General features: G+C 48.6%; 2 protein-coding genes across 10 annotated transcripts in view; one reads left to right on the forward strand and one right to left on the reverse strand.

Annotated features, from left to right (window-relative positions):
• SLC26A10P (Solute carrier family 26 member 10) overlaps positions 1-11,873 on the forward strand; it is a 26,073-nt gene extending 14,200 nt beyond the window's left edge. The window contains exons 11-18 of the mRNA XM_028721328.2: positions 493-599; positions 1,456-1,525; positions 2,923-3,093; positions 3,998-4,037; positions 4,802-4,881; positions 6,140-6,194; positions 8,540-8,646; positions 10,601-11,873. Of these exons, the coding sequence (XP_028577161.2) occupies positions 493-599; positions 1,456-1,525; positions 2,923-3,093; positions 3,998-4,037; positions 4,802-4,881; positions 6,140-6,194; positions 8,540-8,646; positions 10,601-10,639 (669 nt within the window). The 3' untranslated portion in view covers positions 10,640-11,873. The remainder of the gene's footprint in view (positions 1-492; positions 600-1,455; positions 1,526-2,922; positions 3,094-3,997; positions 4,038-4,801; positions 4,882-6,139; positions 6,195-8,539; positions 8,647-10,600) is intronic.
• Positions 10,973-14,241, reverse strand: part of B4GALNT1 (beta-1,4-N-acetyl-galactosaminyltransferase 1) — a 57,516-nt gene continuing 54,247 nt past the window's right edge. For all 9 annotated transcript variants that reach the window (XM_077923781.1, XM_028721337.2, XM_028721336.2 and 6 more), the window contains one exon: positions 10,973-14,061. In XM_077923781.1, coding sequence (XP_077779907.1) covers positions 13,847-14,061 — 215 coding nt within the window. In that variant the 3' untranslated portion in view covers positions 10,973-13,846. The remainder of the gene's footprint in view (positions 14,062-14,241) is intronic.

A 14,241-nucleotide genomic window follows, 5' to 3' on the forward strand; every position in this document is an offset into this window, starting at 1 on the left:
AACATCTGGAGGGCCACAGGTTAGTCACCCCTGTCATATTGGCAGAGCCTGTGGCCCCCATCATGCCAAACAGCCATGGCACTGGGGAGCTTAATCTGAAGGCCATACGAGCCTGTCTGTTACCTTGCACAGTGAACTGGTGTGAAACTGCCTTGTGAAAGGGTCCAGTCCTTAGCCATTGTAGCTCCAGTTTTCTGAGAGGTCCTCCTGGCCTACTGTAATAGTTCCTTGCATTAGGCCAGTTTCCACCCGGACTTCACCAAGCCTGCCAGAAGTGTGTGCTTATGTGAATCAGACCTGAGTCAGCAGAGGGCAGGAGGAAAGGCTGAGCCAGTGAAGGACTGAACAGCAGGAGTTCCACGCTAAGTGTCAAAGCTGGTAGTCAAAGCCGAGCAGTGCTGGTTGCGCCTCAGATCTGTCGCCTCAGGTGCTCAGCTGCTCTCCTCTCAGGATTCCTTGTGATTCTGTCCCACCCTTTCTCATCCATTTCAGACGTTGTGGGTGGTCACGTGGCTTTCTGTGGTCGTGCTCAACGTGGACCTTGGCTTGGCGGTGGGGGTTGTGTTCTCCATGATGACTGTTGTTTGCCGCACACAGAGGTATTTGCTTGCCTGTCCTCTGCTTTCTCCTCTTGTTGAATGTTAGATCACGCCCAGCTGCTAGGATTAGGTCCCCTAGTTGGGATTGTGGGGGGAGCCTGCAAGGCTATAAGATTAGGGGGAGGAGCTTCTCTCTGCTGAGGGCTGCATTGCCAGTGGTGGGCAGAGTAGAGACCTAACAAGGCAGAGTCTGCAGCACTGAAAGGTTTCATACCATTCCTGCCCCCTCACTTGCTACCCCATCTCTCCCTCTCCACATCTCTCTGCTGGGGGCCACATGGAATTAAAGATGGGAAAGGGCTACGGCTCAGTGATAGGGCATCTTCTTTGCATGCAAAAGGTCCCAGACTCAGTCCTCAGCATCTCCAGGTAGGACAGGGAAAGACTTCCTATCTGACACCCTGGAGAGCTTCTGCAAGCCATTGTAGCCAGGATAAGGAGCCTGCGATCCGCCAGATGTTGCTGAACTACAACTCCCATCATCCCTTGCCATCTGCAGCTGATAGGAACTGCAGTTCGTCCACATCTGAAGTGCCTGAGGTTCCTCGCCCATAGTGTAGACCCTTCTGTCCCTCCCAGAAACTGGAGCAGTACTAGCACAGAGGGGGAACTGCAACGTGGGCTTCTGCCACGTGGCCTGAGGCTCCTGACATTACCCTGGTGGTGCATGAATGAGCCGTGTCACAGCAGCTCCCATGCAGCAAAGGTCCCACGAGAAGGAGCCTGCATTGGGGGCTGAGAGGGGGCCTATGGTTCCCTACAACCTTCTGCCTCCAACCATGTTTGCTGTATGTTGGGGGAGCTGTGTCCAGATGATTGCCCATTTGCCCTTCATGTCGCTTTGTCGTTCTTACAGGGCTGAGTGCTCAGTTCTGGGCAGGGCAGGGGACACAGAGATCTACAAGCCTGTCAAGCACAACAGCAAGGTAAGAGTCGTGAGGATTAAGAGGGAGCAAACAAACATAGGAACACACGCCACGTGCATGTCTGAAATTGCAGCCCCAAAGCACCCACTGCAGGGAGCATGAATCTCAGCATTGAGATTGGTGGGGCGACTCCAGTGCAAGGGTGCCCAATCCACACTAGTTGAACACACACATGCTAATCCCTTGATAGGCTATTTATGGCACAGGTGGGGCACCTGTGTCTCTCCAGAGGCAGCAGAACTACAACTCCTCTCATCCCTGACCATGGGTCATGCTGGCTTGGGGTGAAGGGAGCTGAAGTCCAGCAATATCAGAAGGCTTCCCACCCATGCTTTTGAAGGATCAGAACCTGCGGGTGGGTGTGAAGTGAGGACTCATCCCACTGCTTCCCCCCTGGAAAACCTGATTACTGTTAAATCAAAACAAACGTCACTCATTTATTCCACGGACTGAATTCAGCAGTAAACAGCAGATCTTCCCGGGGAAAGTGATGGGACAAATGAAAGCTCCGGACAAGTGGGAAACCTCTTGGACCCATGGTTTCTAGGAGAGGGAGCAAGCCTCACTGTACTCAAGGGGGCCTGCCTTTGAGGTGAGATGTGTAGGGATGTGGTGGCAACTTAGGCTGTCATTCAAACCCCACTACCTGTGTGTAAGCCCCGTTGAATTCAGTAGGACTTACTTCTGAGTAGGTTAGGTCTGTGGTTTAATAAGGATCAGAAATATTTATTACAACCATTTGTGCCCCACTTTTCACCTTTTTCGGGGAACAAATCCTTCCTAGGATTAAACAATATTAAAATACATTTTTAAAACACACTATGAACATTATCAACATATAAAAATCCACCAGGATCCTTCCCACAACTAGTGTTCAAATGAATGGCCCTGTGGCAAGGTAGTCCTGCTGTAGCAGCCCCTGGTGCCTTCTTTGCCTGGTTCCCTCTTTCTACGGGGATCCTTCCCAGAGTTTGTGGTCAATCACTCTAGTGGGTGGTGGGGTCACTGGAGCAGGCAAGGTGACACCAAAATTCAGCACACACACCCTGCCTCTCGCCTTCCATTCTACATCGTTCCTGGTGAGAGGGGCATGGCTTGGGCAGAGACCATGGAGGCTCCATGCCCTAATTTCACCTCTGCTGTTGCTTGTCTGGATGGAGGTCTGCCTATCCATGTGGGTGTATAAGTCTCTGTTTGCCTTACATTGCCTTTGTCCACAAAGGAAGGCAGCCCTTGGGCTGAAAGAGGTTCATCGCCTCTGCTTCAGCCAAAAATTTGAAAGATGATGGGGTTCGTATATTCATTTTAGGATGGGGTTAATTTTATTAACTTGGCCACCCTAGCCAGGCACAATGATGCATCTGTACCCCATTTATCCACCCATCCCTGCTTCTTAGTGCTTTGAGATCCCAGGTGTGAAGATTATAAGCTACCAGGCTCCCATCTACTATGGGAACCGCAGCTTCTTCCGCGACACTCTGAGCCAACTTGTGGGACTCAACCAAGACGGGGAGAAGCACGAGGACCAAGCTCCAGGCATCGAGCTCAAGATGGACATCAGCACTGTGGTAATGTGGCAACCCAGGGTGGGAGGGGGGCAGAAAAGAGGGAGGGAAGTAGAGTGGAAAATTGGGAGTGGAATTCAGAATTAGCCAAGAATTAGTGCCTAAGCTTGCTTGCATTTTTCCTCTTCCTTTTGTGTGGAGACTGGTCAACTGTGAGCCTGAAGGCAGGGACATCTTCTCACTGATATTCATAAGCCACTCTGGGAACGCTTTCCCAGCTGAAGAGCAGGATAAAAATATTAGTCATAAATAACAGAATCAAGTTAACACAATTCTTGCTAGTCAGAGTGGGAGCCAATGGAGTTGGCCTCCATCCGTCTTGGGAGATAATGGAGGAGTGTGCCTTTCGGGGAGAACTCAGACTGTTGCAAGGCTGCAGCACCTGCTGTGGCTGTAGAGACTTATACAGGACAAACATGTTTTGTTGCAGCTGGGGCAGATGAAGGCGTCCATTGATGTTGCTGCAAATGCACCATGGCGTTTCTTCTCTCTGCGCTTCTCTCAGCAGTCATTCCTCCTCTGGTCACTTCTATATCTCCATGACCTGTCTCCAGGCACTGTGGTCATCTGCAAGGGATTCCCACAGCATGGGGTTGATGTTGCCAGCCTTCATGCCACGTTTGCAGACATCTTTGTAACCCAGAGTTGTCCGCCAACAGGCCTAGTGCCGGAAGCCAGCTCCTTGGAAGGCAATTCTGTACTAGATACAGACCACTTGATTCAGTAGAAACAAAGAACTAAGCAAGGCCTATTGAGCCACGGACCAAACAAGGTTTTGCTCTAAAGCAGAGGTTTTAAAATAAATATAAATTAAATGAACAAACCCAAGGCTGGAGATGTTTTCACTTTGTCTGGAGTTTAAATTCTTCTCACCTAAGTGGAGATTAACTGCTGTTTTTCTTCCTAGGAGAGCAATGTCTCTGTCCTGGACAAAAAGCCTGGCTCAGGTAAGCAAAGGGCAATTGCCTTCCAGTTCCTGGTAAATCTTGCTTAGTCAACATGCATTTTGAACTCTGCAAAGTGGAAAGCTGCTTAACTGCCCCTTTCCTGTATTCTGCTGAGGATACTGAATGAGTGTGTGTGAAAGAGACTTGCCAGGAGTGTTTTTTCCTATGGAAGGACCAAGTTCCATTCACTTCTGGTACTCAGAACAAGTTCCTGGGTTCAGAATTCATTAGTGCTCTCTTCCTCTCTGTGTTTGTGTGTCTTGCACTTGGTTCTGGATAGTGGATCTTGGCGTTCCTGTAAAAATCAAATTACTTCTTGTAAGCCTTCAATCTTCCCACCTTTGAGCAAAATGCTGGATGTCGTGTTTAGCTACACTAGACTGGTGTGGCAGGAGTTGATAGGCAGGTTCTCTTCTGTGGACATAGAAAGATGCTTTACACTGAGTCAGACCACTGGCCCATCTGACTCAGTATTGTCTACACTGACTGTCCGCTGCTCTCCAAGGTATCAGATAATAGTTTCTTTTCAGCCGAATCGGGAGATGCCAGAGGACTGAACATGTTGGGCTGGGCTGAAGAAAACAGTTGTGATTGTGCAGCTGCAAAGTTTCCCATATGGAAAATGAGATTTATGTTTCCCCTGTGAAAACTGGTTGGAGATGGGAATGCTTCTGAGCATGTGCAGAGCAAATTGTCATTGATGCTGCTGGGCTCTGCCTGTTGGATTCATTGCAGATTGTGGTCTGTCTACTTTGCTCTTCCAGGCACGTCAGTACAGGCTGTCATTCTTGACTGCAGTGGAGTGTCCTTTGTGGACGCAGCTGGAGCCAATCTACTTATTCAGGTACAAAAGGACACATATGTATGCGTACAGGTAATGAAGTGGTGCACTTGCCATCAAAAAGTCTGGGTGCTGAGACTATCTGGAAGCCAAGCTCCCAGTCTAGATTGCCTGCCTTGTTTTATTTATTTCACCTGTATTCTGCTCTTCCTCCAAAGAGCTCAGGGCTTAACTTGACTGAATGTTAAAGGCATTTTATGCATTTAATGTGCAGGGTGTTCGATTGTTTTAAATGCAAACAGCATCCACCCAGGTAGTGGAGCTGTTATAATGTGGGCTAAAGAGGGAGCAACATAACCTTTCTGGCAATCCCTCCTAGTTGCATTAGGAGGAAATTATTCCATTAGTGCCAAGTCCAGTTTGACTCTTAGAGTAAGTTTCATCTGGCTGCCTTGTGACTTCCCACTTAGGAAATCTTTAGAAAGCTCAGGAAATGGACTGCTGCCTGAGCATAGGCGTAGTCAGGATTTATGTTGGGGGGGGGGATAGAACGAAGATATCTGTAATGCAATTGGTCAATTAGTTAAGTATTTAATTACTTGATCAGCTGCCCCCCCCTGCACCCACTAAGCTGCGTCCATGTGCCTCAAGCAAAGGGCAAGGTGGTTCCCCACCTCTGTCCTCATTCCTTGTACAGGAGTCAACCAGGCTGATAGTTCAAACTTACTGCAACATTGATGATGGAATAATATCCTCTACTCTGTCCAAGGGTAACAGGCTAGCTTAGGCAGCACAAGGTGGGCAAAAAGGCACATACAGCTCTGCCAACCAACATGTTGCCACTACTCTTTGCCTGTCAGCATTTGCTGCCTGAGGCAGCTGCCTCACTCTGCCTAATAGTAGGGCTGGCTCTGATCTGATCAATTTGTCAGCCAATGTTGTTGGGACCACAATTCTCGGTCAGTTCAAGCACAACCCTTGTTTAAGTTAGATCTTTAAACTTACAGGTAGGTGAACAAACTGTGAGCAGCCGTGTCCCTAAGGATCTGTATTGAGTCCAGTTATTATTTATGTAACTTACCAATGAACAATTTGGAGTCAAGATTTTCCATAATGGAATCAAAAACAGTAGCACAGACATGATACATCCCAAAATGGATTACAGAAATAGTTCCCCTGCCCCCCCCCAGTTGTGCAAATATCAGTAGCAAATTAGAAGATCACAGCATAGCACCAGGGACCGAGCTATAATCACCGAGGAAGCTTGCGGTTAAAAGGCAATGTTTGCAATTCTCCAGTAATGGCTTCCTGTGTCTTGCAGGTGTGTGTAGAATGCCAAAAGGCAGGCATGCAGATACATTTGGCTTCCTGTAATGGTAAGTGAAATTAAAGGTGCCACCAGACCTCTTTATTCCCCCATTGATTTCCCGTTGGTTGTTTTTAAAATGAAGTTGCACGTACCGTATTTTTCGCACCATAGGACGCACTTTTTCCCTCCTAAAAAGCAAGGGAAAATGTGTGTGCGTCCTATGGAGCGAATGCAGGCTTTCGCTGAAGCCTGGAGAGTGAGAGGGGTCGGTGCGCACCGACCCCTCTCGCTCTCCAGGCTTCAGGAAGCTATCCGCTAGCCGCGGCTAGCGGAGCGCTGCATTAATCCCGAAGCTTGGGGCGCGCGGAGCTCAGCGCGCCCCAAGCTTCTGGGTGCCGGCAAGGTCTCGCTAGCCCTGGGAGAGCCCCGCGACGTTGCGTGGCTCTCCCAGGGCTAGCGAAGCGCCGCGCTAATCCCGAAGCTTGGGGCGCGCGGAGCTCAGCGCGCCCCAAGCTTCTGGGTGCCGGCAAGGTCTCGCTAGCCCTGGGAGAGCCCCGCGACGTTGCGTGGCTCTCCCAGGGCTAGCGAGGCGCCGCGCTAATCCCGAAGCTTGGGGCGCGCGGAGCTCAGCGCGCCCCAAGCTTCTGGGTGCCGGCAAGGTCTCGCTAGCCCTGGGAGAGCCCCGCGACGTTGCGTGGCTCTCCCAGGGCTAGCGAAGCGCCGCGCTAATCCCGAAGCTTGGGGCTTCGGGATTAGCGCTCCGCTAGCCGTGTCTAGGCTGCGGATAGCAGCCTGCTTCCCGGAGCGCCGGGCGCCCTGAAAGCAGAGCTCCAGGCGCTTGGGGAACACATCCGCAGCGTGGGGAGGCTTGCAGGAGTTCCCCACAGGGCTCCCCACGCTGCGGATAGCAGCCTGCTGCCTGGCGGGTGGGGCGCCCTGAAGCAGAGCGCCCCTCGCGCCAGGCAGACATCCGCAGAGTGGGGAGCCTTGCAGGAGTTCCCCACAGGGCTCCCCACGCTGCGGATAGCAGCCTGCTGCCTGGCGGGTGGGGCGCCCTGAAGCAGAGCTCCCCGCCCGCCGGACAGACATCGGCCAGCCCCACAAGCTTGGGGGACAGCAGGGAGGCGCAGCGCCACTATCCCGCTGTTCCTCGACCTGGTTCGGTTTCCCTGACCTGCTTTTGGGGGGGGGGGAAATAAAGGGGAAAATTTTTTCCTTTATTTCCCCCCAAAAAAACTAGGTGCGTCCTATGGTCCGGTGCGTCCAATCGTGCGAAAAATACGGTATATAAAGAAAGAATGTGTGCTATGTTCTGTTCTGACGTATCTTAATATTGCATGGTTGTTATAATATAGAAAGATTAAAATCAATATATTTAAAAGGCAGATTGTCCCAATGCACACATTACCCAGAAGCAAGCCTGGGCTTACCACCAGCTGTACACTCAAGCAGGGAGCGGCCGATTGCAACCCCTGGAAAGTAATCTGAGATGTGCATCTGATGTGCTTTCTGTAGGAGTCCTTCTGCTGTCTCTTCCTCAATCAGCCACTTCAGCCTGCATGACTGAGGGCCAAACTAGAGGAGGCAACAGAGATATGTGATTGGGTCTCCTGTTTTCGTTTCTCTACATTTTTGTAAAAAACAGCAATGGGGGTACCCAATTCACATCAAAAACATAGCATGGCGGTAGCACTCCCTATGGGAGCAGACGACATGGGGGGGTTGTTGGGGGAAAAGTGCAGGGGAAATGGCCATTCCTGGTGCAGTAATTCTGCTCTGAATAGCTATGGGAAGGGACGAGCTTTTACAGAAATATAAAGAAATGGGAAATCCATCCACAGCTCTGTCATCATCCTGACATAGGCCACATCCATACCATGCATTTACAGCACATTGCTTCCCTCAAGGAATTTTGTGCCCTGTAGTTTACCCTTCAGAGCTGCAATTCATAGAAACGTAGAACTGTAGAGTTGGAAGGGACCTGGGGATCATCTAGTCCAACCCTCTGCAATGTAGGGATATGCAGCTGTCCCATACGGGGATCGAACGTGCAACCTTGACATTATCAGCACCTCCCTCTGACCAGCTGAGTTATCCATTCCTAGCAGCATAACAAATCACCATTGCCAGAATAACTTAGGGGAAGACACAGTTTAAAGGTTTGGTGTGGATGTGGCCATAGTTAGGCCCAAGACCCAAAGATCAGAAGTGCATGCTCCCCTCTTGACTTGCCACTGAATATGTGAACTGACTCAGTTGAGGAAGCCTTGCATACAAAATGAGAGGTAAATCCTGTTTGCAGTGGTTTTGAGGGGTGGTGTCTTCCTCACACATGCAGGTCACCCCTCGAGGAACATGCGCCTGTAGAATCAGACCTCACCCATATCCATTTATTTCCTCCTTTCCATTTAGCCGGTGTTTTACAGACCTTGAGGTCCTGTGGCCTTCTCCATCATCTTCCCCCACAGCAGATTTTTGTCACTGTTCACGATGCGGTTTCCTACCTTCAGCAGACTATGGTAAGAGGCTGAGGGTGCAGACAAACAATCGGTGAGCCTTTGCTCTTGCTGGCTGCAGGCCTGGCCCCTCTGGAACCAGCTTTGCAGCCCTGGGGAGGAGAGGGCCTTACTTGGGAAATAGCTCCGTTTTCCCCAACAGCAATTGTGGGGTCATGGCTGTACCCATTGAGACTGAAAGTATAAACTCTTATCGCTGAAATATTCCCAAGTGAAAAAGCTTTTTCTCCATGTCCAGCCTAGCCTTCTCTCTGGCATGGCCATTTTCTATGTGCAGGGAAATTATTTTTCTATGTGGGAGCATTCCATCAATTGAACCCCCCACCTAAATGGACTAATCCAGACACAGATTTACCACTGAGCCTTCCCCTGGGGGCTTCAATGGAGGTTTATTGTGGAATCAGTGCTGTCCACATATGCAAGTTTCCCACACTATCTACGTGGCCTTCCCATCATCAATACCTGTACTGTTTTTAAACATTTAATCTGGATTTTTCTCTGACTGCAGGAAATTTGTTAAGTAACATTATAAATCTACAGTCACCACTGGTGTGGAAACCCATCAATGAATTCCCTGCAATAAAAATGTGTGTAGGGTGATGTTGGGGTGGGGAGTCTCTATTGCCATACACCTGGAGCTATTTGCTCCTCACCTGAGCACAAGCTACCCACTCTTTCCAGTGGCCAAAATGATATTTGTATGCCTATTTTCAAGCATTTTCATGAAGGCATGTTGGAATTTCAACAACCCAGTTTACAGCAGCTATTCTCAAGATCCCCAAAAAAGATCTCATGGTGTGGGGGATTACCTGGGAGTCTGTATTATCAGGCATTTAAAAATTACTGTTTCAAACAGAGAGGTCTTAGGTAAGACCTCTTTATTAGAGTATCAGTATAGCTAAAATGTCATTATTGTGCAAGGCATGGGTAATAATTTTTAAAAACCCACCAAAATGGAAATGGGGCCCAGCCACCTCATCCCCCAAACACAAACCTCCATTGTGAAACATAGTAACTAAGGGGCGGGAATACTTGCTTGTGCACATTTTGTACCTTTTTTTTTTTTTAAGTACACATGCGAAGTATCTGAAAAGGTAGTGAAGCATTGGGGGGGGGGGCGCAGAACCAGCAGTGCGGAAACGTTTCTTCAGTGAGTGCCCATGCGTGTGGGCAGGAAGCAATGGAACACTTATGAAAAGCAGAAGAAAAAGTACAGAAGTGTGGCAACCACAAAATGAAAAAACAACAACCCACGTCTCAGCCACCCACTTAGTAGATATTGCACCAATCCAGATGCATACCCTTTTCAGGGGAAAGTGGCTTTGGCTGGATGACAGCTTGCTTTTCGTTTTGCAAGCTATTTGTTAAGAGGTACCTCTTGTAGTAACATTTAAAAAATGAGAGTTCTTTCTGGTCCCCATGCAATCCCACATCTGGGCTCTGTGTCCGTGCGGAGCTGGAGCTGGAGCCTTCTGTAACAGGAGCAGCCAAGAGGGGGTCCTCCAGCTGTTGCTGGACTACAAAATTCCTGACAGTGGGACATTCTGGTAGGGGATGATAGGAGCTGTCGTCCACATCAGGACAGCACACTGGCTATCCCCGTTCTGCAGAAATAGCAAGGGAGCTGGTGGTCTTTCTTCCATTCCTAAAGAGCATACACTGAGAAGTGTGTGGGTGCCTTCCCATTCCAGTCTCTTTCAATCCATGCGTTACAGGAGGGATAAGAACAGCCTCTATAAAGTCTGCTGCTCACTGCTTCACAATACCATTAATACAGCATGTTTAAGGTGTCCAAGGCACTTGACATACATTATCCCAATCCTTTCTGCAGCCATCATGCACCTATATTGCAGATAGGGGCTAAGGCAGAGACTAGTGAGCAAGGGTGCCTGGGAGAGTCCTGTTACACAGTATACAGCTTCATGCAGAATTCTTTCTTTTTTCTTTCCCTGCTCAGGAAAGTACGGAGATGAAGGACCCAACCATCTGGGTGTAACTGCCTCTGTATCAAATCAATCCATGCGTACCAGGACAAGGACTAGCTGAGATCACAGAAATGCTAGAGGCAGCTGGCTGCCTCGGAAACCAACAAGGCCCTGTCTGCTATAATGGAGGGCTGTCCTATCAGGAATGGACAGAGAGACAGAAGAGAGAGGAGGCAGCAGGACAAGACAGAAGCTCCTTCTCTTGCCAAGACCTCTTTGGCCAGTTGTGGTCTGTATTCATCTACCACCACACTAAAGGAGGGTTTGATTTGCACTCAATCCTATTCGATCTCCATCTCTTCTGGGCCCTTGTCAAAAAGTTTCGATACACCAACAACCAGAGATAATTTTTTTTGTTGAAAAAACCAACACCAAAAAAACCTTTATTCCCTTCCCCAAATTGTTTCCTTTATACAGGGAAAAAAACGTTTGAAGTAACCACAGGTAAAGTCATTGCCAACAGGAAAGGGACAATAAGCTCGTAAGATGAAAGGAAAGGAGCAGCCGCAAAACAGCAGGTGGCATCCAGCTATGTTTTACTCAAGAGTACACCCATGGAAATTTATGGGCCTAACTTCATCATGTTCTTTAACTTCAGTGAGTCTGCTCTGAGCAAAAGTTAGTGGACTTCTACTCAATGTGAGTGAAAGGGCTGTGCAGCCTGGAATGAGAGGTCTCATTATAGCTGCTGCAGCCCCCACAGCTGGAAGCAAACAGGACAGGAGGATGGGGAGGTTGGAAGATATTATTTCATGCAAAGGCTAACACCCCCCCCCAATGCTGCCACTGAAGAACTTGCTTGCCAAATCTATAGCTAGCCACCCTAAAGACTGATAAACTGCCTTTCCCTCCTCATGTGGTTGGGCAGTAAGGCAACACTGCAGGGCTGTTGGGAGAAAGTCAGGAATGGGGATGATGTTCACCTCCTGGGCAGCTTCCCTCAATGAGGAGGGGTTCTGCTTTTAGTTTTAATTCTCCTTCACATCAGTATAGTTGACTCTTCAGCCTAGTATCATGATCTGAATTCATGCCATGTGTACCAAACTAAGCATTTGCTTGTTTAGGCTGAATTAGGAACAGGCTGTAAGCTTTCCAGTAATAGTTCCAAATCAATATGTCAACATTTTGAAAATAACTCTTGCTGTATCTGAGAGTGTTGTGGGGTGGGAGAATGTGTAGGGGTTGAATCACTGCCCCATTTAATAAACAAACAAGCAAATAAATAAATAAGTGGCATGACAGCAAGAGAGAGAACCCATCTTATTTACATATCAATATGTAGGCTAAAACTAAAGGGGCTTCACCTGCCCTACCTTACATAGGGAGAGCAAGTGAAAGATTCAATGCCTTACCTTTTAGCATGTATTCTGCTGAATGGATAAACAGAGATGAGAGACTTGCTTCTGAGTTAACAGTTGTGCTGTAAGTCCCACTACGCTCAACAGGGCTTACTTCACCTTTGAATGGGACTTCAGCAGCCTCTGTTACAGCCAACTGACCAATCTAGCAAATGCCTTATTTGAGACCCAGTTCTATATTTGAATCTTTTTGAAACTAGCAACTCAGACATAATGCATCATCCTGGAACAAGAAGCAACTCTATAAAAAGCAAGAGAGCTAGGCTGGAGGGGGAAGGTAGGTAGAAGGAAAAAACTAAGCATCAATTCTTTACCTACTGAGGCCATTGCTTATCTGATGGTTGTGGCAGAAAAGCACAAGAACACTCTCAGGAAAGCAACATGTTCCCCCTTCTGAAGAAAAGCCATTTGCTCTGGGTCTATTGACATGACCAGAGGGAACCTTTAGGTCATGGAGAGAGCGAGAGAGAGTGTTTGGAGGAAGGGGGCGCTATGGTAGTACAACAAATATATTTGAACTTCACAGCTAAAGGGCAGTGATCATCAGTCCTGCTCCAACCACATTGACTCTTGCAATTTCCATCTCTGTCCCCTCAGCATCACTCTCCCTGCTGCAGAAGTGCTTCAGTGCCTAGAGCTGATTGGCTAGTGCTATGATTGCCTCTCTGTCTCAACACCTCTGCAGTCAGTTGCAGATGAGCACTTCGTAGCCAGGCTGCCAGGAAGGAGTGCACATCATATGGGGGATGGGGTGGGGAAAGCGTGTCATATAACAGAGTGGTCTTAATGGCTGCTGCTTACTTGCTGTAGGACCAATCCCATGCATTGGAAGTAAATATGCAGGAGAAACTAAACCCAGCCCTGCTTCATAAGCATTTCACACACCCCAAAACAAGCAGCAGCTGTAGGAAGAACAGTAATACCAATTACGCAATTGGGACCAAGAAGGCAAAAGGAAGCAGGGTTCAGGGATATGGGGGGAAAGACTTGTCAAATGGATTTTGTCTGAAATAAAAACATTGCAGTCTGTTGTACACAAGTCTGCCTTCTTCAGCATATAAAAATCCTGCCCCATTAGAAAATCAGCTCCCAGCTCCCACCCCACTGTCTATGAACACAGGCCACTTCTTCTGCAGGAGTGGACAAACCTGAACTTGTCTGGAGTTTTGAGTGTGCTGTTTTATGGCCCCTGCTGTCCTCCTTTTCTGTTGCTTTGCAGCAATTTATACCTCAAAGCTTCCCCCTGGTGGCTGCTTTCCATCACTGTAGTCTTTGGCACTTCAAAATGTCCCAGGATGGCACCAGCTTGAGGATGCGTGAGGGAAAGAAATTGGGAAGAAGGGAGCACAGATGTAAAGACTTGGCACAAAAAGTTGTGGCACTGGATAAAGTATTGTGTCTGTGTGTGGCGAGATGCAGGGGGAAGCCCAGAAAAAATTGTGGTTGCTTCCAACTAGGAAAGAAAGAAAGTTAACTTCCAGCGCTCTCAAGTATCACACCCCATCCAAGATTCTCCAGTTCAGAGACATAACAGGGCGAAACAAACACAGGAACAGGTCACATCCTCCTGACCACTAAGGCTCAGAATCAAGCAATAGCACAGTCTCTCCATCCTGCTAGAAAAGACATTTTTTCTTTTTTTAAAAAAGTGGTCATGGCTGCCCATTTCCCAAACTGCTCTTTAAGCCTGAGGCTGCTGAGGCCACCCTGAGTTCTGGGGGTTTGGCTAGCTGACAGACAAGGCCATTTGCCTGGGGCTCTGGCCAATTGCCAGAGCAGGCTGCCTGAGATTGGTAAACCCAATTGCCTGAGGACAAAGCCAGTTGTCAGGGGTGAAGCTAAACTCATTAGCACCAGAGACTAGTTGCCGGTCATGCATTTGAAACGGTTCTTGAAGTAAAAGAAGCTCTGTTTGGTGGTCAGGCTGTTGTCACTTGAGTTGGGATAGCGGAATTTGGCATACTGCTTCTCACTGTCTGTCTTTAGCCATGGCAGCTTAAGCTTTGAGGCGTGGTCCACCACCACATCGGAACAGGAACCGACATGCAGAATACCCAGGCCATCAATGAAGAATTCTGGAGAGAGAGAGAGAGAGAGAGAGAGAGAGAGAGAGGAGGAGGAGGAGGAGGATTAGCACGGTCTTCTGGATTTTAGCCAGGAAGCCCTCATGCGGCCAAAAAAACAGCTTAGTCCAGATATGGTCACTGGTCCTAAATTATGCTCCAAGCACCCACTGCACTCACAAGGGGTCCCGA

This window comes from Podarcis muralis, chromosome 2 (genome assembly GCF_964188315.1).
Source record: "Podarcis muralis chromosome 2, rPodMur119.hap1.1, whole genome shotgun sequence".
Taxonomy (NCBI): Eukaryota; Metazoa; Chordata; class Lepidosauria; order Squamata; family Lacertidae; genus Podarcis; species Podarcis muralis.